The 23,782-nt window shown below is 35.9% G+C and overlaps 1 protein-coding gene across 12 annotated transcripts in view; it reads left to right on the forward strand.

The window, feature by feature from the left end:
• The window catches only part of COP1 (COP1 E3 ubiquitin ligase), a 236,663-nt gene that overhangs the window by 150,047 nt on the left and 62,834 nt on the right, over positions 1-23,782 (forward strand). Inside the window, exon 16 of one of the 12 annotated variants that reach the window (XM_025285597.3) lies at positions 13,891-14,183. The exons of the other annotated variants lie outside the window; for them this stretch is intronic. Within the exon in view, the coding sequence (XP_025141382.1) occupies positions 13,891-14,009 (119 nt within the window). The 3' untranslated portion in view covers positions 14,010-14,183. Of the gene's footprint in view, positions 1-13,890; positions 14,184-23,782 lie in introns of those variants that run through there. 12 annotated transcript variants of the gene reach the window in all.

Raw genomic sequence — 23,782 nt, forward strand, 5'->3', positions numbered from 1 at the left:
TGCTAAATCTTCTTGATTCTTGATTCATTTTTTTTTTCTGCTTTTTATTTTATTTTTTTTTAATTTTATTTTATTTTAAAATTTTACATAATTGTATTAGTTTTGCCAAATATCAAAATGAATCCGCCACAGGTATACATGTGTTCCCCATCCTGAACCCTCCTCCCTCCTCCCTCCCCATTCCATCCCTCTGGGTCGTCCCAGTGCACCAGCCCCAAGCATCCAGTATCGTGCATCGAACCTGGACTGGCAACTCGTTTCATGCATGATATTTTACATGTTTCAATGCCATTCTCCCAAATCTTCCCACCCTCTCCCTCTCTCTCAGAGTCCATAAGACTGTTCTATACATCAGTGTCTCTTTTGCTGTCTCGTACACAGGGTTATTGTTACCATCTTTCTAAATTCCATATATATGCGTTAGTATACTGTATTGTTGTTTTTCTTTCTGGCTTACTTCACTCTGTATAATAGGCTCCAGTTTCATCCACCTCATTAGAACTGATTCAAATGTATTCTTTCTAATGGCTGAGTAATACTCCATTGTGTATATGTACCACTGCTTTCTTATCCATTCATCTGCTGATGGACATCTAGGTTGCTTCCATGTCCTGGCTATTATAAACAGTGCTGCGATGAACATTGGGGTACTCGTGTCTCTTTCCCTTCTGGTTTCCTCAGTGTGTATGCCCAGCAGTGGGATTGCTGGATCATAAGGCAGGTCTATTTCCAGTTTTTTAAGGAATCTCCACACTGTTCTCCATAGTGGCTGTACTAGTTTGCATTCCCAACAACAGTGTAAGAGGGTTCCCTTTTCTCCACACCCTCTCCAGCATTTATTACTTGTAGACTTTTGGATCGCAGCCATTCTGACTGGTGTGAAATGGTACCTCATAGTGGTTTTGATTTGTATTTCTCTGATAATGAGTGATGTTGAGCATCTTTTCATGTGTTTGTTAGCCATCTGTATGTCTTCTTTGGAGAAATGTCTATTTAGTTCTTTGGCCCATTTTTTGATTGGGTCATTTATTTTTCTGGAGTTGAGCTGTAGGAGTTGCTTGTATATTCTCGAGATTAGTTGTTTGTCAGTTGCTTCATTTGCTATTATCTTCTCCCATTCTGAAGGCTGTCTTTTCACCTTGCTTATAGTTTCCTTTGATGTGCAGAAGCTTTTAAGGTTAATTAGGTCCCATTTGTTTATTTTTGCTTTGATTTCCAATATTCTGGGAGGTGGGTCATAGAGGATCCTGCTGTGATGTATGTCAGAGCGTTTTGCCTATGTTCTCCTCTAGGAGTTTTATAGTTTCTGGTCTTACGTTGAGATCTTTAATCCATTTTGAGTTTATTTTTGTGTATGGTGTTAGAAAGGGTTCTAGTTTCATTCTTTTACAAGTGGTTGACCAGTTTTCCCAGCACCACTTGTTAAAGAGATTGTCTTTAATCCATTGTATATTCTTGCCTCCTTTGTCAAAGATAAGGTGTCCATATGTGCGTGGATTTATATCTCTGGGCTTTCTATTTTGATCTATATTTCTGTCTTTGTGCCAGTACCATACTGTCTTGATAACTGTGGCTTTGTAGTAGAGCCTGAAGTCAGGTAGGTTGATTCCTCCAGTTCCATTCTTCTTCCTCAAGATCGCTTTGGCTATTCGAGGTTTTTTGTATTTCCATACAAATTGTGAAATTATTTGTTCTAGCTCTGTGAAGAATGCTCTTGGTAGCTTGATAGGGATTGCATTGAATCTATAGATTGCTTTGGGTAGTATACTCATTTTCACTATATTGATTCTTCCAATCCATGAACATGGTATATTTCTCCATCTGTTAGTGTCCTCTTTGATTTCTTTCACCAGTGTTTTATAGTTTTCTATATATAGGTCTTTAGTTTCTTTAGGTAGATATATTCCTAAGTATTTTATTCTTTCCGTTGCAATGGTGAATGGAATTGTTTCCTTAATTTCTCTTTCTGTTTTCTCATTATTAGTGTATAGGAATGCAAGGGATTTCTGTGTGTTGATTTTATATCCTGCAACTTTACTATAGTCATTGATTAGTTCTAGTAATTTTCTGGTGGAGTCTTTAGGGTTTTCTATGTAGAGGATCATGTCATCTGCAAACAGTGAGAGCTTTACTTCTTCTTTTCCAATTTGGATTCCTTTTATTTCTTTTTCTGCTCTGATTGCTGTGGCCAAAACTTCCAAAACTATGTTGAATAGTAATGGTGAAAGTGGGCACCCTTGTCTTGTTCCTGACTTTAGAGGAAATGCTTTCAATTTTTCACCATTGAGGATAATGTTTGCTGTGGGTTTGTCATATATAGCTTTTATTATGTTGAGGTATGTTCCTTCTATTCCTGCTTTCTGGAGAGTTTTTATCATAAATGGATGTTGAATTTTGTCAAAGCCTTTCTCTGCATCTATGGAGATAATCATATGGTTTTTATTTTTCAATTTGTTAATGTGGTGTATTATATTGATTGATTTGCAGATATTGAAGAATCCTTGCATCCCTGGGATAAAGCCCACTTGGTCATGGTGTATGATCTTTTTAATGTGTTGTTGGATTCTGATTGCTAGAATTTTGTTAAGGATTTTTGCATCTATGTTCATCAGTGATATTGGCCTGTAGTTTTCTTTTTTTGTGGGATCTTTGTCAGGTTTTGGTATTAGGGTGATGGTGGCCTCATAGAATGAGTTTGGAAGTTTACCATCCTCTGCAATTTTCTGGAAGAGTTTGAGCAGGATAGGTGTTAGCTCTTCTCTAAATTTTTGGTAGAATTCAGCTGTGAAGCCGTCTGGACTTGGGCTTTTGTTTGCTGGAAGATTTTTGATTACAGTTTCAATTTCTGTGCTTGTGATGGGTCTGTTAAGATTTTCTATTTCTTCCTGGTCGAGTTTTGGAAAGTTGTACTTTTCTAAGAATTTGTCCATTTCTTCCTCGTTGTCCATTTTATTGGCATATAATTGTTGATAGTAGTCTCTTATGATCCTTTGTATTTCTGTGTTTGTTGTGATCTCTCCATTTTCATTTCTAATTTTATTGATTTGATTTTTCTCCCTTTGTTTCTTGATGAGTCTGGCTAATGGTTTGTCAATTTTATTTATCCTTTCAAAAAACCAGCTTTTGGTTTTGTTGATTTTTGCAAGTATGAAGGAGAAATCAAAAGCTTTTCAGACAAGCAAAAGCTGAGAGAATTCTGCACCACCAAACCAGCTCTCCAACAAATACTAAAGGATATTCTCTAGACAGGAAACAGTGTATAAATTCGAACCCAAAACAATAAAGTAAATGGCAACGGGATCATACTTACAAGTAATTACCTTAAACGTAAATGGGTTGAATGCCCCAACCAAAAGACAAAGACTGGCTGAATGGATACAAAAACAAGACCCCTACATATGTTGTCTACAAGAGACCCACCTCAAAACAGGGGACACATACAGACTGAAAGTGAAGGGCTGGAAAAAGATTTTCCATGCAAATAGGGACCAAAAGAAAGCAGGAGTAGCAATACTCATATCAGATAAAATAGACTTTAAAACAAAGACTGTGAAAAGAGACAAAGATGGTCACTACATAATGATCAAAGGATCAATCCAAGAAGAAGATATAACAATTATAAACATTTTTTTTATTGATAATCTCAGTTAAAAAAATAAACATAATCTAGCACAATATCACAGAGAAGCCAATGGCACCCCACTCCAGTACTTTTGCCTGGAAAATCCCATGGACGTAGGAGCCTGGTAGGCTGCAGTCCATGGGGTCGCTACAGTTGGACACGACTGAGCAACTTCACTTTCACTTTTCACTTTCGTGCATCGCAGAAGGAAATGGCAACCCACTCCAGTGTTCTTGCCTGGAGAATCCCAGGGACAGGGAAGCCTGGTGGGCTGCCGTCTGTGGGGTAGCACAGAGTTGGACACGACTGAAGCGACTTAGCAGCAGCACCATATCATGAACACAGTAATTACTTTTTTAAAAGGTAAATTTAAATCTTAATTTGTCATTACATCTTTTCCTTATTCCAACTTACTGTGTATTTCACTTGGATACTAACATACTTTCATAGTTAAATTCCAGGAGAACATGTATACGTGGGTAGAATTCCTTTTCATTAGCAGATACATTTCCCCCCCAGTATGCTGCTCTTTTCCATTGGGAACTAGTATTCTCTATTTAAATCCTTCTTTTTCACTGACTAGAAATGTTACTTTGGGCAAGTTGATTAAATTCTCTCCCCAAGTTCCTTATCCTTAAAATAGAAATACATCTTTTGGGACTCTTATGAGGATTATGAAAGGAAGATGCTATTTGTAAAGCTCTTAGAATATGATGCTCAATAATTGCTAAGGTATTTTCATTAATTAATACTTATCAGTCATTTAGATAAAGTAGTTTTTTGAGTTTTTTAATGTTATAAACACACTATTAGTCATCATTTTTAATAGAAAAATGATGATCATATTTATAATCAATATAAAATATGTACAAATGCCAGACATGAGCATCTTTAAAATTTCTCCTTCCTGGAAAGGATCTACTTTAAAAATGCCTCAACTGTCTGGCAGGTAGTTTTGTCCTCACTGTGTTAAATTATCATGGATTTCTTAGTTAATTTTTACATTTCCATGTAAGCTTTAAGATTTATATTTTTCCACTTCTAGAAAAATTCTTTTGGTATTCTCATCTGAATTACCCTATATTTATTAGTTAATTTTGGAACCAGTGATATTAAGATAGTTCATCTTACTACAGTTATATGGGGATATCTTTTTGTTTGTTTGGATTATTTTCTATCTTTCAAAGAGATTTTTAGTTTTAGTTTTTTTCACTAAGGTTTTAGGTCTTTCTGGTTAATTTTTTTCTGTTTCTATAATTTTGTTGTTATTTTTTTCCATTCCTTTAACTACTGTTTGCTGAGAGTAAAAAACAAAAAACTGTTGATATTTGAATATTTGTATTATATCTAGGCATTGTTCTTATTAAATCTGGTAACTTTTTATTACCAGATAGCCTTTGGGCTATCTGTTTATATTTGGTAGTAGCCAAAAATGATGTTTGTATTTTTTTCTTTTCTAATGATTTTTTACATTCTCTTTTGTTAAAAGGCATGTTATATGATACTAAGTATAGGTACTTTTCCCATGTATTTCCTTTAGTTGAATCAGCTTTAGTGGTTTGCTGTTTATGATATCCCCTTTTGAAGAATAGTTTTGTGGGTTTTTAAAAATTTTTTGGCCTTGCTACATGCCTTGCAGGATCTTACTTCCCTGAGCAGGAATTGAACCCAGGCCTTTGACAGTAGAAGTGCAGAGTCCTAACCACTGGACTGCCAGGGAATTCCCTGAAGAATAGCATTCATTAAATTCAAATCATTTATTTAGCTGTTTCTTAGTTAAGAGCAAATTCAGTATTTTATCAGGTGCCTTTTCAGCATCATGTTATATAATCATATGGTTTAATTTATTGAGATATGCTTATACATTTTCTGATACCTTATTTGTGTTTCTAGAGTAAACCTAAAATTTAGGTTTAGCATTAATGTGGAATTCTTTTGATAAATTGCTAGACTTTTTGGCTTATATTTTTAATACCTGTAAACATAAATTGGTTTATAATCCTCTGTCTCCTTTTTAACCATTTTTAACATCTGTATTTTATAACTTTCAGTATGTAAGTCTTGAACTTCTTTTGTTAAATTTATTCCTAAGTGTTTTATTACTGAATGGAATTGTTGTCTTAATTTTATTTTTGGATTGTTCGTTGCTAGGCTTCAGAAATACAATCAGTTTTTTGCATATTGATTTTGCATCCTGTAATCTTGGTACTCATTTTTTTTTTCCCCCTCATAGTTTTAAGGTGAATTTCTTGAGATTTTCTACATATAGGATTGTATCATCTGTGAATAAAAATAATTTTAATTCTTCTTTTACTACATTAATGCTTTTTTGCTTTATTGCATGAATTAAAAGCTCTTATATAATACTGAATGAAACTGGCAGAAAGGATTTCTTTATCTTAGGGGGAAAGTATTCATTCACAATGAAGTGTGATGTTAGCTGTGAGTTTTTGTAGATACCCTTTATCAGGTTAAGTTTCCTTCTATTCCTAGTTAAGAAAAGTATGTATTATTATATTATTAGATATTGTCTAAGGTTTTTCTACCTATATTGAGATAATCTTGTGATTTATGTTGTTTATTATAATAATATGAGGTGTTTCATGGTGGGAGGGGTTGTTGTTTTAATGTTAAAGCAACTTTCCATTCCTGGGAAAAATCCGTCTTGACCACACTGTGAAATTCTTTTTACTTGTTGCTGGATTTAGTTTGCTAAAGTACTATTGGCCTCATAGAATGACTTGGAAATTGTTTCCTCATTTGCTTACTGAATGAGTTTGTTAAGGATTATTATTATTTCTTCTTTAAATATTTGGCAGAGTGTGTCAGTGAAACCATCTGGACTTGGACTTTTCTTTGTGGAAAAATTTTATATTACCTAGTTCAGTTTCTTTACTTTTTATAAGTCTATTCAGATTTTCTATTTCTTCTTGAAGTTCTTTTTGGTTGTCATTGCCTTTCTAGAAATTTGTAAATTTAATTTTTCTAATTAGTGGGCATTAAGTTGTTCATAACATTCTCTTGTGATTTAATTCCTTTAAATTTCCTCTTCCTTTAGTGTTCTGTAGTTTCAGTTGTAATATTCCTTCTTTCATTCTTGATTGGTCATTTCCGTCTTCTGTCTTTTTTCTTTTCTTCATTGTTCTAGCTAAATATTTGTTACCTTCTTCAAAGTGCATGTGTGTGTGTGTGTTTAATGTTGGGTTGTGTGTGGTGGGTGGTGCTTCCGGGGCCAGAACACCACACATTCCCACTGTTTTTAATGTTCTTATGCAAATTTGATTGTTAGAAGAGTTGGAGATATGCAAACTGAACCTTCTAGAATGACTCTTAACTCATTCTCAGTATACATAAGCCAGGAGAACTGTTATTTCTTTCTTGGCCATTGGAACTGTTGTGATCAACGTTTGTTGAGATCGAGAATGTGATGCCATGGCTATAAGCAAAGGATCAGAAATTCACTGTAATTGCCACAGAGCTGCAGACTCTGTAGCAGACACTGTAATTGCCACAGTACTGCATCTGTTCCAAAGAACATCCACATCTTTACAGTGATGCTTGCAACAGATATTTCCAACGCAGAATGACCACAAAATTCCAGCCTTTCAAATCATACATAAGTGCATCCCATTGTGAAATCTGATTCACATCTAGAAGCATAGCTACATGAGAGTCTGGGCAATATGGTTTTTACTTTCCCTCTTCCGTTCACTGTAAATTCTGTAAGGTGCTGGCAACGGATACTAAACGTCATCTGCCCTGTCCTTCACAATGCTGAATAGTTGATGGGAGTTAAGGACTTATTTTTCCTGGCTTTGAAATAGGGGTTAGAATCAATGCCTTTAATCATAGTTTAAAAAAAACCAACTTTATTACTGGAAGACAGTGACTGATATTGAATCATCTTCATTTAGAATTCAAATATTTCTTAGAATGTAGGCTGTTATCTAGATGTTGCTCCTTAAACTATAAAACATCAGCCTCTCTTTAGCTGTACCATTTATTTTGCCCCTGAGAGACTTACAGAATCATAATCATGAGGTTGCTTATTAAATATCATTTGTGATGATGAATTCGACGTTGGTAACGGGCTGTACATTTTTAAACATTGCTTTTGAAGTTATGATAATACATAATTAGTATGTGAACTCCCCACCAATTACGGATTGACTCCTGGTTGAAAGGGCACTGTGGATCCTACTTGGGTAATGATGCCTAATGCTAATTCTAAGCTTTTTAGATCTTATATCTCCATTTAATAATGAGTTCATCTCTCTCTTTGTGCTCATCATTTTGCTCTTTCACCTTTTAACATAATATAAAAAGATGGCTTTGAGGGGGCATTGATTGGTTGGTTAGATTGTTTTTTCTTTTTTTTTACTAGAACTTAGAGCAGGAAAAATTTCTTAAGGTGGACTAAATGTTTGCAAGTACTTCTTTTAAAATATTGAATTCTAAGTCATGGTCCCCTTGAAAAAAGTAGACTACAGAGTTTTAAACTATCTTTTTTGTATTAAATATTGAGAAAAAGGCTTTAGATTTTATTTTAAACCATTTAAAATCTGTTCTTAAGCCTTGAGATTTTCTGAAGCATTTGCCAGAGGAGAGAACACAATTTTTGACATAAGGGTAAAGGCATTTTATTAGTTGTGTTTTTACTAGATTACTATATGGTGTTTTCTTATTGAGTAGAAAAAGGAAAACTATTTTTTCTCCGATTTCATCCTCTCTAAAGCCAGTTTGAGAGAGCACTGTTACACTACAGTAAATAGAACTCCTAACAGTCTGTGGTTTTAACAGAATGGTAGACCTGCTTGCTTACTACTAACTTGAAGCATTTTGCAAATTTTAAAGCTGTAATTACGATAACAGGTAGGAAATTTGGGTACTCCTGAGTAATACTCTTTCAAGTTGTGTCATCCCCCACCCCAAGAAATTACTGGTATTAATGTAAGTCAGAGGTAAAATTCATATTATTCTGATTCAAGAGTGATATTTATACTCATAAACATATTCACTGGGAAAGAGTAATGTTTCTAGAACAAATAGCAATTCTGAAATATTCTAGTTAAACGGTGTTTTCAACAGACTTTTTAGTTTTGGTTGCTGTAAACAGTGTTACTGTCAGCAAACTAAACACTTCATACATATAAACATGCACCATTTGTTTCCCCATTTTCAGTATTTTCTGATTTTTGTGATTTGGACAAAATAACAAAAAGGTTATTTTGTCTTTTGAAGACTAAGAGTCTGTGTTTTATTTTATATAGTGGTTGCCAGTGGAAATGTCTTTTCCTTCACATTTAAATAAATTAAGTGTCTGAATATTTGCTTAATCTTAATTAGCATCACAGCATTCATAAACATGTGTTTCAGTTATTTATACTATGTCAAGGACATTTTGTTTTCAAGTTTCTAAGTAATTTCTGTGAATGCAAATGGAATTAGCATGCATTAACACTAATATTCAAGAAGCAAACTGTTATTTTGTCATAAAATCTACCTTTGATAGTCTAGAATTTAAGAGCAACTTTGAGGCACCTAGTAAATCTTTCACCTCTTTATATCTGTCTTGCCTTCCAGCCTGTAAGTGGCATTTAGCTAGGTTTTTATTAAAAATAGACTTCACAAGAAATTTTATATTCACATTAAATGCAGAAATATTTTAAAGTCAGGCATTTATTATTCAGCTGTTACTAATATAATGCACATGATCATTCATTTTTTGAAACTAACTGAGCAATCACTGCAAACACTGAGAAGTATGAAATGTTTGGTGGATAAATTTGGCTGCAGCAAAATTAAAAACTTCTGTTTACCAAATAATACCTAAAACATAATTTCTTTAAAAGGTATTAATTGGGAGAAGATATTTAGAACACATATAAGTGATAAAATCTTCATGTCTATATTACATGAAAAACTCTTCAAATAAATAAGGAAATAATAAATATATCCTACAGCTTTGCTTCTCAAAGCATAAACATTAGCATCACCTAGAAGCTTGTAAGAAATGCAAATTCTAACACCCTGACCTACACCTACTGAATCAGAGTTTCCGGAGGTAGACACAGGAAACAGCTATTTTAACAGGCTCCCCATATAATTTTTATGCACGCTGAAGTTTGAGAAACCTCACCCTAGGGAAACATGTATTTAATTAATGTACATAGTTGTATTGTTTGCATATTCACATTGTAGAACATTTTCAGCAGTGAAAATGAAGGAACTGCATCTCCATGAAATGATGCGGATGAATAACGAGCATAAATGTTGAATGAAAGAGTGTCAGAAAAACACACTGCAATTCTATTTATGAGCATGCAAAACAGACTGCACTGTTTAGGAATATGTACATTGACCATAGGAATATGTGAGCAGACCATTAAAAAAGGGGGTTCAGTTCAGTCGCTCAGTCGTGTCCGACTCTTTGCAACCCCATGGACTGCGGCACTCCAGGCTTCCCTGTCCATCACTAACTCCCAGAGCTTACTCAAACTCATGTACATTGAGTTGGCGATGCCATTCCAACCATCGCATCCTCTGTTACCCCTTTGCCTTCTTCCTTCAATTTTCCCCAGCATCAGGGTCTTTTCAAATGAGTCAGTTCTTCACATCAGGTGACCAAAGTATTGGAGCTTCAACTTCAGCATCAGTCCTTCCAATGAATATTAAGGACTGACTTCCTTTAGGATGGACTGGTTGGATCTCCTTGCTGTCCAAGGGACTCTCAAGAGTCTTCTCCAACAACACAATTCAAAAGCATCAGTTCTTCAGCGCTCAGCTTTCTTTACAGTTCAATTCTCACATCCATCCATGTCTACTGGAAAACCCATAGCTTTGATTAGACGGACTTTTGTTGGCAAAGTAATGTCTCTGCTTTTTAATATGCTGTTTAGGTTTGTCATAGCTTTTCTTCCAAGGAGCAAGGGTCTTTTAATTTCATGGCTGCAGTCACCATCTGCAGTGATTTTGGAGCCCCCCAAAATGAAGTTTCTGTTTCCATTATTTCCCCATCTGTGAAGTGATGGGACCAGATACCATGATCTTAGTTTCCTGAATCTTGAGTGTTAAGCCAACTTTTTCACTCTTCTCTTTCACTTTCATTAAGAGGCTCTTTAATTTTGCCATAAGGGTGGTATCATCTGTATATCTGATGTTATTGATATTTCTCCCGGCAGTCTTGATTCCAGCTTGTGCTTCATCCAGCCTGGCATATCGCATGATGTACTCTGCATACAAGTTAAATAAGCAGGGTGACAATATACAGCCTTGACATACTCCTTTCCCAATTTGGAACCAGTCTGTTGTTCCATGTCCGGTTCTGACTGTTGCTTCTTGACCGGCATACAGATTTCTCAGGAGGCAGGTCAGGTGGTCTGGTATTCCCATCTCTTTCAGAATCTTCCACAGTTTATTGTGATCCACACAGTCAAAGGCTTTGGCATAGTCCATAAAGCAGAAGTAGATGTTTTTCTGGAACTCTCTTGCTTTTTCAATGATCCAGCAGATGTTGGCAATTTGATCTCTGATTCCTCTGCCTTTTCTAAACCCAGCTTGAACATCTGGAACTTCACGGTTCAGGTACTGTTGAAGCCTGGCTTGGAGAATTTTGAGCATTACTTTGCTAGCATGTGAGATGAGTGCAATTGTGCAATAGTTTGAACATTCTTTGGCATTGCCATTCTTTGGGGTTGGAATGAAAACTGACCGTTTCCAGTCCTGTGGCCACTGCTGAGTTTTCCAAATTTGTTGGCATATTGAGTGCAGCACTTTCACAGCATCATCTTTCGGGATTTGAAATAGCTCACCTGGAATTCCATCAGCTCCACTAGCTTTGTTGGTAGGGATGCTTCCTAAAGCCCACTTGACTTCACATTCTGAGATATCTGGCTCTAGGTGAGTGATCACAGCACCGTGGTTATCTGGGTCATGAAGATCTTTTTTGTATAGTTCTTCTGTGTATTTTTACCACCTCTTAATATTTTCTGCTTCTGTTAGGTCCATACCATTTCTGTCATTAATTGTGCCCATCTTTGCATGAAATGTTCCCTTAGTATCTAATTTTCTTGAAGACATCTCTAGTCTTTCCCATTCTATCGCTTTCCTCTATTTCTTTGCACTGATCACTGAGAAAGGCTTTCTTATCTCTCCTTGCTATTCTTTGGAACTCTGCATTCAAATACATGTATCTTTCCTTTTCTCCTTTGCCTTTAGCTTCTCCTCTTTTCTCAGCTATTTGTAAGGCCTTGTCAGACAACTATTTTCCCTTTTTACAGTTCTTTTTCTTGGGAATTGTCTTAATCACTGCCTCTTGTACAATGTCATGAACCTCCATCCATAGTTCTTCAGGCACTCTATTAGATCTAATCCCTTGAATCTATTTGTCACTTCCACTGTATAATCCTAAGGGATTTGATTTAGGTCATACCTGAATGGTCTAGTGGTTTTCCCTACTTTTCTTCAATTTCAGTCTGAATATTTGACAATAAGGAGTTCATGATCTGAGCCACAGTCAGCTCCCAGTCTTGTTTTTGCTAGCTGTATAGATCTTCTCCACCTTTGGCTGCAAAGAATATAATCAATCTGATAGCAGATTGACCATCTGGTGATGTCCACATGTAGAGTCTTCTTTTGTGTTATTGGAAGAGGATGTTTGCTGTCATGACCAGTGCATTCTCTTGGTAAAACTCTGTTAGCCTTTGACCTGCTTCGTTTTGTACTTCAAGGCCAAATTTACCTGTTACTGTCTTGACTAGAAAGACCTGGTTCAATCCCTGGGTCCGAAAAATCTCCTGGAGATGGGAATGGCAGCCCACTCCAGTATTCTTACCTGGAGAATCCCATGGATAGAGGAGCCTTGCAGACTATAGTCCATGGAGTCACAAGAGTCGGACATGACTTAGCGACTAAACCGCCATCAAACATAAACGTCATTTATGTTTAAGGGAATTGTTAGAATAAGCTTAATGCAAGAATGGGGCTTCCCAGGTGGCTCAATGGTAAACAATCTGTCTGCCAAGAAGGAGACACAGGTTTCATACCTGGGTTGGGTAGATCCCCTGGAGAAGGAAGTAGCAACTCACTTCAGTAACCTTGCCTGGGAAATCCCATGCACAAAGGAGCCTGGTGGGCTATAGTTCATGGCGTCGCAAAGGGTCAGACACAACTTAGTGACTAAACAGCAATAATTCCAGATTAAATATGAGTATCATTGTTTATTCAAATATTCACTCAATAAGAAAAGATTTTTACTTCCTGTTATTTGTGATTTACTTAATGGGTTCCAGAAAGTGTGTTTTCCTGAAGTTTTTTTTTTAAGTTATTTCTGAATAGGGCTTACTGTTGCAGATTATTGTAAATCTGTCAAATGAAATACTTTAAATATTATTGAAATACTTACATTAAAAATTGAAATCATTTTTCTGAATTTGAACATTTATTTGGTGTTTTCACGTTTTGTTTGTACGGTTAGTTTTTTTAGATATACTAAATACAGTAGAGTAATGACTCATGTAATTTACATATTATTTCTTTAGTGGGAAAATTTGGATAAGTATTGGAGAAGAGGCTATATTATAAAAGACTGCTCTAGACAATAAAGTTTAGCTAGTAGTATCTTAGTTCCAGGTATCATTAGACAGAGACCATGGTTAACATATTATCTTAAAGGACATAATTGAATTACATAAAATGTGATTGTTCTTTTTTCCCCCTAGAGATCTTAGTTTGAAACATATATAGGTTGCCATGTCAGTATTACAAGCCATGAGCTCAAAAGTTTCACTAAGCTAGCTTTCTTTCTGTTTAGTGATTATTATTTCATCTTTTTGTGACCATTCAACATATGAATGTGTAGTGCTTGTACCTCTTAATATTTCAAGTGTTATTTCTTCCTCTAGTGGTTCTGAATTACTCTTAAGCTGTATAAACTGTATTTTAAACTCTACGAATTTTTCTTTAACAGCAGAGCCAATTTAATTGGCCTCTTTAAATATTAAGCTATTGTTAATGCTGAAAGATTTGTTTCAGATTTTAATATTTATATTAAATTGCATTATTGGTCTTAGCGCTTTACTCCTCTGTGTACTTATGTGCTTTGATATGAAACAGTTTTTTCCCACTGTCAGAACCAACCCCACCCTGACCTTGAACTTGGCCATGAGATTTGCTTTGGCTCCAGTTATGTTAGATATAAAATTGACAAAAAGTTTGAAATGCACTTTCCCAGTTGGGCTTGCTTACTTTTGCCCCTTTGCCATCACCAGGAAGAGAACATGATCAACCAGCTGCTGGTCCCAGTGAGAGGAGGAAAGCCACTTGGAGTGGCGCTGATTTGCCCCAGCCAAATCATTCAACCTTCAGCCTCATAAAGAAGTGCTACTGAAATTAGCCAACACTAATTTGTCTCTCAGATCTGTGAAAATAAATGATGGCTCTAAGCTACTAAATTTTAGAATAGTTTGTTATACCGCAATTTTGTGGTAATGACTAATTAATGCCCTGTTCTTAGAAATTTTATGATACTGAGTGAATAAAGGCTACATAATTATCAAGGCTCTAATCATCTTCTGTTTATGAAAGAATTGTTATTTATTGAGTGTCAATGTACGTTAGCTAATTATATTACCTTCACTGGCTTCCCCTTGTGTGAAATCACAGGGGAAATTTTACATAAAAATACTCTACTACCTTTGTGTGTATGCTTTATAATCTTCACATGTAAAAATGCATACTTAAATACGTGACATGCAATCTGAAGCAAAGGTCTCCAAACTGAAGTAAGAAAACCCTGATGGAACACTGGAAGTATTCAGGGTTTATGTAGAAGGTATTCAGGATGTACGTAGATCCTCAAAGTTCATATATAAGTTGATATGCCTGGCAGTGAAGCCTGAGATACCGTGCCAGTGCCTCCTTGTCTTCTTCAACTTCTATAATAGCTTTTTTCTGTTTTACAGAAGAAAGGCATACTCATTATTATGAGTCTTAAGATGATACATTTTGCCAGGTTGTAAAAACCTCAGGATTATCTAACAAAGGACTCCTTTTTCCTAAATGTTGTTACTGAGTAACTTGCTGTCATCCTTTGTCTTAAAAATATTTCTGTTAAGAGTGAAACATTGTGTTAGAAAAAGTATATTTTATACTTTGTTTTAGTTCTTTTACTTTAGATATTTCTTGAAACAGTGAAAATGTGTGAAGTTTATTTTTTTCTTTAAAGGAGTTCTTTCTTCAGTTTTGTCAAAAATGTATACATTGTTCCTTATTTTCAAGTTCCATGGTGAAAGGTTGTTGTTGAATCACGTGAATACACCGGGATTTTTGGCCCCCGGAGGAGAAGAATTCAATCCCGGGCCAGAGACGAGGCTTGATCGCTCAGAGCTTTTGTGTAATAAAGTTTTATTAAAGTATAAAGGAGATAGAGAAAGCTTCTGACATAGGCATCAGACGGGGGCAAAAAGAGTACCCCCCTGCTAGTCTTCAGCTGGATGTTATATAGTCACTAGCAGTCTGTTAATGAAAGAAAGGAATGTCTTAAAATTTAGAATGGCACCAAATGGTTTATCTTGGGCCATAAAATAATTAACTTGAATCTTAAAGAAGGGCAGACCACCATACAAATAGTTTCATTTACATAGATTAGGGGAACAATATCTGAGTATAACATACTGGTTTGTCAAGTAGGTTTTGGGCCAAGAGGCGAACGGACTTGGAGACCGAGTTTGGGGTAAAGGCGTAGTACATTAGCATAGCTTAAGACAAACATTTTCATAAGAAAAAGGCATTGGTTATCTCTAGGCTCAAGAATAGCTAACTTCAGGAGAAACCAGGTGTCATTATGGCAACACAGTATTTTAAGAGAAACCTCTCTTTAAATTTGTATAGAGAAGGAAAAAATATTGCTAGTTTGTTTCCTCCTGCCGCTTAAGAGAGATAAAAATGTCTGACACTTGCAGGCTATTTCCTCCATTTGGAGACCCCTGGCCTTCCTGCCTGTTACCGTCTCAATGGGAGCAAATCAAAGTAGCCATTAGCACCAAGTATTGATGTAGATCTTCTTACTTCAGTTGGATAATAAACAGATATAATTAATACTGGTCAGTGGTCCATTATCTGCAATTTGAAAATCTTGAAAGTTCTGAATACCAAAAATTCATTTCATGATGAATAAGCAGATATGATTAGATATCTGCTTATCTTTATATATCCCACTTCGTGTAATTGTTCACTAGTTTTCCAGTAGAAACATGAATGTATTTGGCTACAGAGTGCAGACACAACCCTTATTTGGAGTGTTTCATATTTCCTTTCAAAAAGTGGAAAGTTTAGAATTATGAAGCTTATCTGTCCCAAGTGCCTGGGATAAGGTATTGTATTTCTGCACATTGGTTTGATGTTGTTAAAACCATTTTATTACTTTGCAAAAATTGTGATTTGTAAAATACTCTCAATTACTAGGTAACAAGGTAGATGATTCTAGTTCCTCGTGTTAAATAAAAAATTAAGGCACAGTCCAATCAAGATGTCAAATCATTAAAAATATTTTTAATAATAGGTGACTGTGATTTGGGGCACAGACGTGGGATTTAAAAAATTGAATGACATTACTATGACATTTTCCTTTTTTTATGACTGCATCTGTATAAATATATAAATGAAACTATAGGAATAAAATTAATACCAACAATAAGAATGGAATTCTAAGAGTAGGTAAACTCATTTGTAGTTACCAGGACAAAAAGCAGAGGGAGAGGCTGTGCTACAACCGTCTCACGAAGACATGTGTTTCTAATAAAACATTGTGTGCTGTGTGCCTAGTTACTCAGTCGTGTGCAATTCTTTTGTGAACCCATGGACTGTAGCCCACGAGGCTCCTCAGTCCATGGAATTTTCCAGGCAAGAACACTGGAGCAGGTTGCCATTTCCCACTTCCGGGGATCTTTCCAAACCAGGGACCAAACCCACATGTCTTGTGTCGCCTGTGTTAGCAGGTGGTTTCTTACCACTGTGCCACCTGGGAAGCCCTGATAAAATACTACTTTTGTTTAATAATTATTAAAATTTATTGTTTTTTATCAATTGTTTACTGATAACTTTAATAGTAATTCAAGTGGAAAAAATGTCTTACAATTAGAGCATTTTGGTCACAGAAAATTAATGTTTGTATTGTGTACATTTTTCTTTTTCAAAGGAGAGAATGCTAAGTAAGATAGTCTAAAAAAACAGTATAAAATCAACTGGATACATTTTATTTTGCATGGGAAATGAAACAAAATTCAAAGAAAAGATTACATAAAGTTTTCCATTATTAAATAATAATTTGTTTATGTATATTTTTAATGGGTGATGTTCAACATCAAACTATTGTGATGTTTAGATTTCATTAGATATACTTAATTCATATTTTAAAATGTTATTATTTAAATATGTTGTAGATGGCAACTCTTGAAAATTTATGATGAAAAATTTTAGACATTGATTTTAAAATTTATGAGGCTATAGTTTTCAGTATTCATTTAGGAAACAAATAGAAGTCTACTTGGTTAGTTAATTTGGGGACAGATGTAGGTAGATAGTTGTAGTCAGCAGAGAATCAATGAGTAGCTATTACTCATAGCTATTACCTGTCAAAAAAACATGTGCTAAAAAAAAAAAAACAGGTGCTAAATGCTTTAAAATTGTTAGATTGAAAAGTGAAATGAAAGTCACTCAGTTGTTTCCAACTCTTTGTGACCCCATGCACTGTAGCCTGCCAGGCTCCTCACTCCATGGAATTCTCCTGGCAAGAATCTTCCCAACCCAGGGATCAAACCCAGGTCTCCTGCATTGCAGGCAGATTCTTTCCACTCTGAACCACCAGTGAATCTAACTAATTGTTTGGTTAGTCTTTAAATAAGTTATCACACAACGTTAAATGAAAAAAACATTTGTAGTTGTTAAGAAATATGTATTTTTATGATATAAATGAAGGAGTTTTAGTAAGATGTGAGTTTTTTCATAAGTTCACACATGAGTGTGAAAAGAACACTCTGCCATTATAGAACTGTCTGTGGTTGTAGTTCAGAATCGGAGAAAATTTTTTCTTGCCTATAGATGTGTTGCCTCTTGCTTGTTCATGTTCTCTAGTGCTCTCTCTCAGCTCCCCTTCCTTCTCTTCCTTCCTTTTCTCTCCCTCTCTTTTGTTTCCTTCTCTCCTTCCTCTGTCTTCTTCCCCTCCATCTTTCCCTTTTCCCTTCTGCCCTTCTTCCCTGATCTTTCACTCTTGTGATTCTCCTTTCCTCTCTCCTCCCTTACCAGCCTCCGTTTCTTCTATCAGTGCCCTTCTCCTTCTCCCCTGTGTCCTGTTCCTCGTCCTTCTCCTGTTTTCCTCTAGTCTTATGTGTTATGCCCCCTTTACCAGTGGCTCTCAAGCCCGTGCTTGAGTCTCTTACATATACATTTCCTGATTTCTTTTCATTGCCACCAGTTCATTCTTCAATTCTTGTTATCTCTTTGTTTTACAGTTCTTCTGCCATGCCAGAAAAATTGAGTAAATGCCTTTTTCAGACTACTAATCAACCAAAAATCTGAGATTTTGCTGACAAAATAATAAATTATTTGTCTTGTATCAGCTTAGAATTGACTTCCCTATATTTATTCTTTTTATAAGTCATTTTGTCAGACTTTATTTCTAACTGGGTATATAGTGATACTGATGTCACAGAGACAACTGATTGTGAGACCAAGATTGCCAATATATTAAATTATATTAAATTTTTATTAAATATATTAAATTTTTCTACTATTAAAATTTTCTAGCCAAGATACTTAATAGATGCTACTGCAAAGTGAATAAGGAAAGACTGAGCTATTACTCTGGTAGGCTGGTGTGAATGAGAAGAAACACTACACCAGGCCAGGTCAGTGTAGTTTCCTTACAAGTGTGCAAGAATGTGTGCTCTATAGATGTGATGAGGAAATGTTGTCAAAACGTAGCACTTTGGCTTAGTTTATAGAAAGCTACAGAAAAAATGTTACCTTCATCTTAAAAGCAAAAAACACTGTATGAGAAACAAAATTATAACTTTTCCTGATCCCTTCAGAGAGCTGAGGTCACAAGGCAGGGGAACACTTATTTTTAAAATAACTTTGTATTTGTTACCATCTATAAAATAAAAAATTAAAGTAAAATAAAAAATAATCCTAAAATTCAGGAAATCACAGAAAGGTAGACAAATAAATAAGTTATATAATATGTTGTAAAAAAAATAGTATTAAAATAGTGTTTTTAAAAATCTGAAATGTATCAGTCTTTTTTAAAAAGCTGAAGCATTATTCACGTCTGGGCCCTATTATAGACCTAGTGAATTAGACTCTTAAGAGAGGAGACCAAGCATTTGCATTTCAGAATTGCTCCTCAGATCATTTTCATGTGTACCCCTCTGACTTCTCCTGGGACAGGAATAACTATTCTTGCTATAAGTATTTACAGGTTCCTGAATTGGTGAAACAAGAATATGGAAATGCAGATAAAGGCTAAATAATGAAGATATTTTGTATGTCATAGAAAGCTTTGTTTGATGAACTTCATTGCATTAAAATATTGTCTCTGTTTTAATATCATTTAGCAAAACGTAAGGACCAAATCTGTCTAGTAAAAGAGAAAAGCCAAATTGTTTTTTCTTATGAACTATTATTTTTTATGAACTATTATTATTGAGATAATACAGTTCATTATGACTCTTTAAAAACAGCATCAGTTCAGTTCAGTCACTCAGTCGTGTCCGACTCTTTTCAACCCCATGAATTGCAGCACACCAGGCCTCCCTGTCCATTACCAACTCCCGGAATTCACTCAGACTCACGTCCATTGAGTCAGTGATGCCATCCAGCCATCTCATCCTCTGTCATCCCCTTCTCCTCCTGCCCCCAATCCCTCCCAGCATCAAAGTCTTTTCCAATGAGTCAACTCTTTGCATGAGGTGGCCAAAGTACTGGAGTTTCAGCTTTAACATCATTCCTTCCAAAGAACACCCAGGGCTGATCTCCTTTAGAATGGACTGGTTGGATCTCCTTGTAGTCCAAGGGACTCTCAAGAGTCTTCTCCAACACCACAGTTCAAAAGCATCAATTCTTTGGCGCTCAGCTTTTTTCACAGTCCAACTCTCACATCCATACATGACCACTGGAAAAACCATAGCCTTGGCTAGACGGACCTTTGTTGGCAAAGTAATGTCTCTGCTTTTGAATATGCTATCTAGGTTGGTCATAACTTTCCTTCCAAGGAGTAAGCATCTTTTAATTTCATGGCTGCAGTCACCATCTGCAGTGATTTTGAAGCCCCAAAAAATAAAGTCTGACACTGTTTGCACTGTTTCCCCATCTATTTCCCATGAAGTGATGGGACCAGATGCCATGATCTTCGTTTTCTGAATGTTGAGCTTTAAGCCAACATTTTCACTCTCCTCTTTCACTTTCATCAAGAGTCTTTTTAGTTCCTCTTCACTTTCTGCCATAAGGGTGGTGTCATCTGCATATCTGAGCTTATTGATTTTTCTCCGGGCAATCTTGATTCCAGCTTGTGCCTCTTCCAGCCCAGCGTTTCTCATGATGTACTCTGCATATAAGTTAAATAAGCAGGGTGACAGTATACAGCCTTGACGTACTCCTTTTCCTATTTGGAACCAGTCTCTTGTTCCATGTCCAGTTCTAACTGTTGATTCCTGACCTGCATATAGGTTTCTCAAGAGGCAGGTCAGGTGGTCTGATATTCCCATCTCTACAGGTCATTAAATAGATTGAACTCCAAATCTACATTCTCTTTTGTAGTTAAATTCTCCATTTTGGATTAGTTTTTCAATCTTTTCTTGCATGGAATTTACCATATTACTAATATAGAAAGATACTTAATATAGAAATGTACTTTATATTAATAAAAATAATCTGGATTGGATGAAAGTGCCTCTGGAAGTGGAGGGACAGTGTGAAATATACCAGAAAAGTAGTTACTTGACATACATAACATGAGGGTTACTCAGTCTTTGGGACTTTGTGATGGCTCAGTGGTAGAGAGTCCTCCTGCAGGGCAGGAGCTGGGAATTCAGCCCCTGGGTCAGGAAGATCACCTAGCTGAGGAAAAGGCCTGCTCCAGTATTCTTGCCTAATAAATCACATGGACAGAGGAGCTACAGTCCCAAGGGTGGCAAAGAGTAGGACACAGCTGAGCCCTCACACACGCAGTCTTTTATTTTGAAACTTGCTTCATAGTTATACCAATATAAGTAATAAGGTTCTCAAGAGAGAGTTCTGGTTCTAACAGTATTGTGATAGACTAGATAAACTGAAAATCCTCTGTCAGTGAACATTTATATTTTAGCTAAACACTACTTTAGGTACATAGATTACAGAGTATTGAAATAGTGAAGGGTCTCAAACAAAGCAGAATATAAAAACCAGAGAATTAGACATGTGAGCTGAAGTTCTGTTCCCTGCTGGTGGTGGGAAGTCGCTGTCCTCAGTAATCCAGGGCTCTGGATGTTGAAGAGTTAGTGGGGAGGGAACAGATGGTGTGGACCTGGGAACTGTGTACCTAGAGTGTTGTAATTGCCTATTTGCAAGGCGACAGTTCTAGAAACTTCGTCTTAGCCTGGGCTCTGAGTGGTGGAGAGGAATTGACTCCGAGAATTCTAACCACTACCTTCATGGTATGGGATGCTGCTTCTTCCTACCCCATCACAGACAAATAAACAAAAGAAGAGAATTAAATCAAGAATTGAATAAAATGTAAGGAATGAAATCCTGTGAGCAAAGAGAGTCATAAATGTGGGTAAATCTTAGTATTGAGTCTATAAAACAACAATAATAGAAAAATAAGACTAGTTTGGGGGTTTTTTTAAGGTGGAAGTAAAAATTTGGACAATTAAAATGTAACCTAGGTTTTGGAGGAGTATTCATGAAATGGAAGCAATGTAAGGTTTTTATATAATCTGTATAACAATATTAATTTTGTCCTTAAAGTCATGCCTGCATTCTCAAATTTTAAATCATTAAAGAATAGAAGTATAAACTCTACTTTCAAACCTACAGTAAGAGAGAAAACTCAGTTTGTATTAAAAAGAACTCTGCTGCTGCTGCTAAGTCGCTTCAGTCGTGCTGACTCTGTGCTACCCCATAGACGGCAGCCCACCAGGCCCCGCCGTCCCTGGGATTCTGCAGGCAAGAACACTGGAGTGGGTTGCCATTTCCTTCTCCAATGCATGAAAGTGAAAAGTGAAAGTGAAGGCGCTCAGTCGTGTCCGACTCTTAGCGACCCCATGGACTGCAGCCTACCAGGCTCCTCCGTCCATGGGATTTTCCAGGCAAGAGTACTGGAGAGGGGTGCCATTGCCTTCTCCTAAAAAAGAACTCTACAAGGCAGGAAATGAAGAACCACAGGAAAAGCCAGGATAAAAAAAAAATTTTTTTTTAAAAACTATGTAGAGGATCATGTCATCTGCAAACAGTGAGAGCTTTACTTCTTCTTTTCCAATTTGGATTCCTTTTATTTCTTTTTCTGCTCTGATTGCTGTGGCCAAAACTTCCAAAACTATGTTGAATAGTAATGGTGAAAGTGGGCACCCTTGTCTTGTTCCTGACTTTAGAGGAAATGCTTTCAATTTTTCACCATTGAGGATAATGTTTGCTGTGGGTTTGTCATATATAGCTTTTATTATGTTGAGGTATGTTCCTTCTATTCCTGCTTTCTGGAGAGTTTTTATCATAAATGGATGTTGAATTTTGTCAAAGCCTTTCTCTGCATCTATGGAGATAATCATGTGGTTTTTATTTTTCAATTTGTTAATGTGGTGTATTACATTGATTGATTTGCAGATATTGAAGAATCCTTGCATCCCTGGGATAAAGCCCACTTGGTCATGGTGTATGATCTTTTTAATGTGTTGTTGGATTCTGATTGCTAGAATTTTGTTAAGGATTTTTGCATCTATGTTCATCAGTGATATTGGCCTGTAGTTTTCTTTTTTTGTGGGATCTTTGTCAGGTTTTGGTATTAGGGTGATGGTGGCCTCATAGAATGAGTTTGGAAGTTTACCATCCTCTGCAATTTTCTGGAAGAGTTTGAGCAGGATAGGTGTTAGCTCTTCTCTAAATTTTTGGTAGAATTCAACTGTGAAGCCGTCTGGACTTGGGCTTTTGTTTGCTGGAAGATTTTTGATTACAGTTTCAATTTCCGTGCTTGTGATGGGTCTGTTAAGATTTTCTATTTCTTCCTGGTCGAGTTTTGGAAAGTTGTACTTTTCTAAGAATTTGTCCATTTCTTCCTCGTTGTCCATTTTATTGGCATATAATTGTTGATAGTAGTCTCTTATGATCCTTTGTATTTCTGTGTTGTCTGTTGTGATCTCTCCATTTTCATTTCTAATTTTATTGATTTGATTTTTCTCCCTTTGTTTCTTGATGAGTCTGGCTAATGGTTTGTCAATTTTATTTATCCTTTCAAAGAACCAGCTTTTGGTTTTGTTGATTTTTGCTATTGTCTCTTTTGTTTCTTTTGCATTTATTTCTGCTCTAATTTTTAAGATTTCTTTCCTTCTAATAACCCTGGGGTTCTTCATTTCTTCCTTTTCTAGTTGCTTTAGGTGTAGAGTTAGGTTATTTATTTAACTTTTTTCTTGTTTCTTGAGGTGTGCCTGTATTGCTATGAACTTTCCCCTTTGGACTGCTTTTACCGTGTCCCACAGGTTTTGGGTTGTTGTGTTTTCATTTTCATTCGTTTCTATGCAAATTTTGATTTCTTTTTTGATTTCTTCTGTGATTTGTTGGTTATTCAGCAGCGTGTTGTTCAGCCTCCATATGTTGGATTTTTTAATAGTTTTTCTCCTGTAATTGAGATCTAATCTTACTGCATTGTGGTCAGAAAAGATGCTTGGAATGATTTCTATTTTTTTGAATTTACCAAGGCTAGCTTTATGGCCCAGGATGTGATCTATCCTGGAGAAGGTTCCATGTGCGCTTGAGAAGAAGGTGAAATTCATTGTTTTGGGATGAAATGTCCTATAGATATCAATTAGGTCTAACTGGTCTATTGTATCGTTTAAAGTTTGTGTTTCCTTGTTAATTTTCTGTTTAGTTGATCTATCCATAGGTGTGAACTAATCAATGACTATAGTAAAGTTACAG

This window comes from Bubalus bubalis, chromosome 5, assembly GCF_019923935.1.
Source record: "Bubalus bubalis isolate 160015118507 breed Murrah chromosome 5, NDDB_SH_1, whole genome shotgun sequence".
NCBI classification, from domain to species: Eukaryota; Metazoa; Chordata; class Mammalia; order Artiodactyla; family Bovidae; genus Bubalus; species Bubalus bubalis.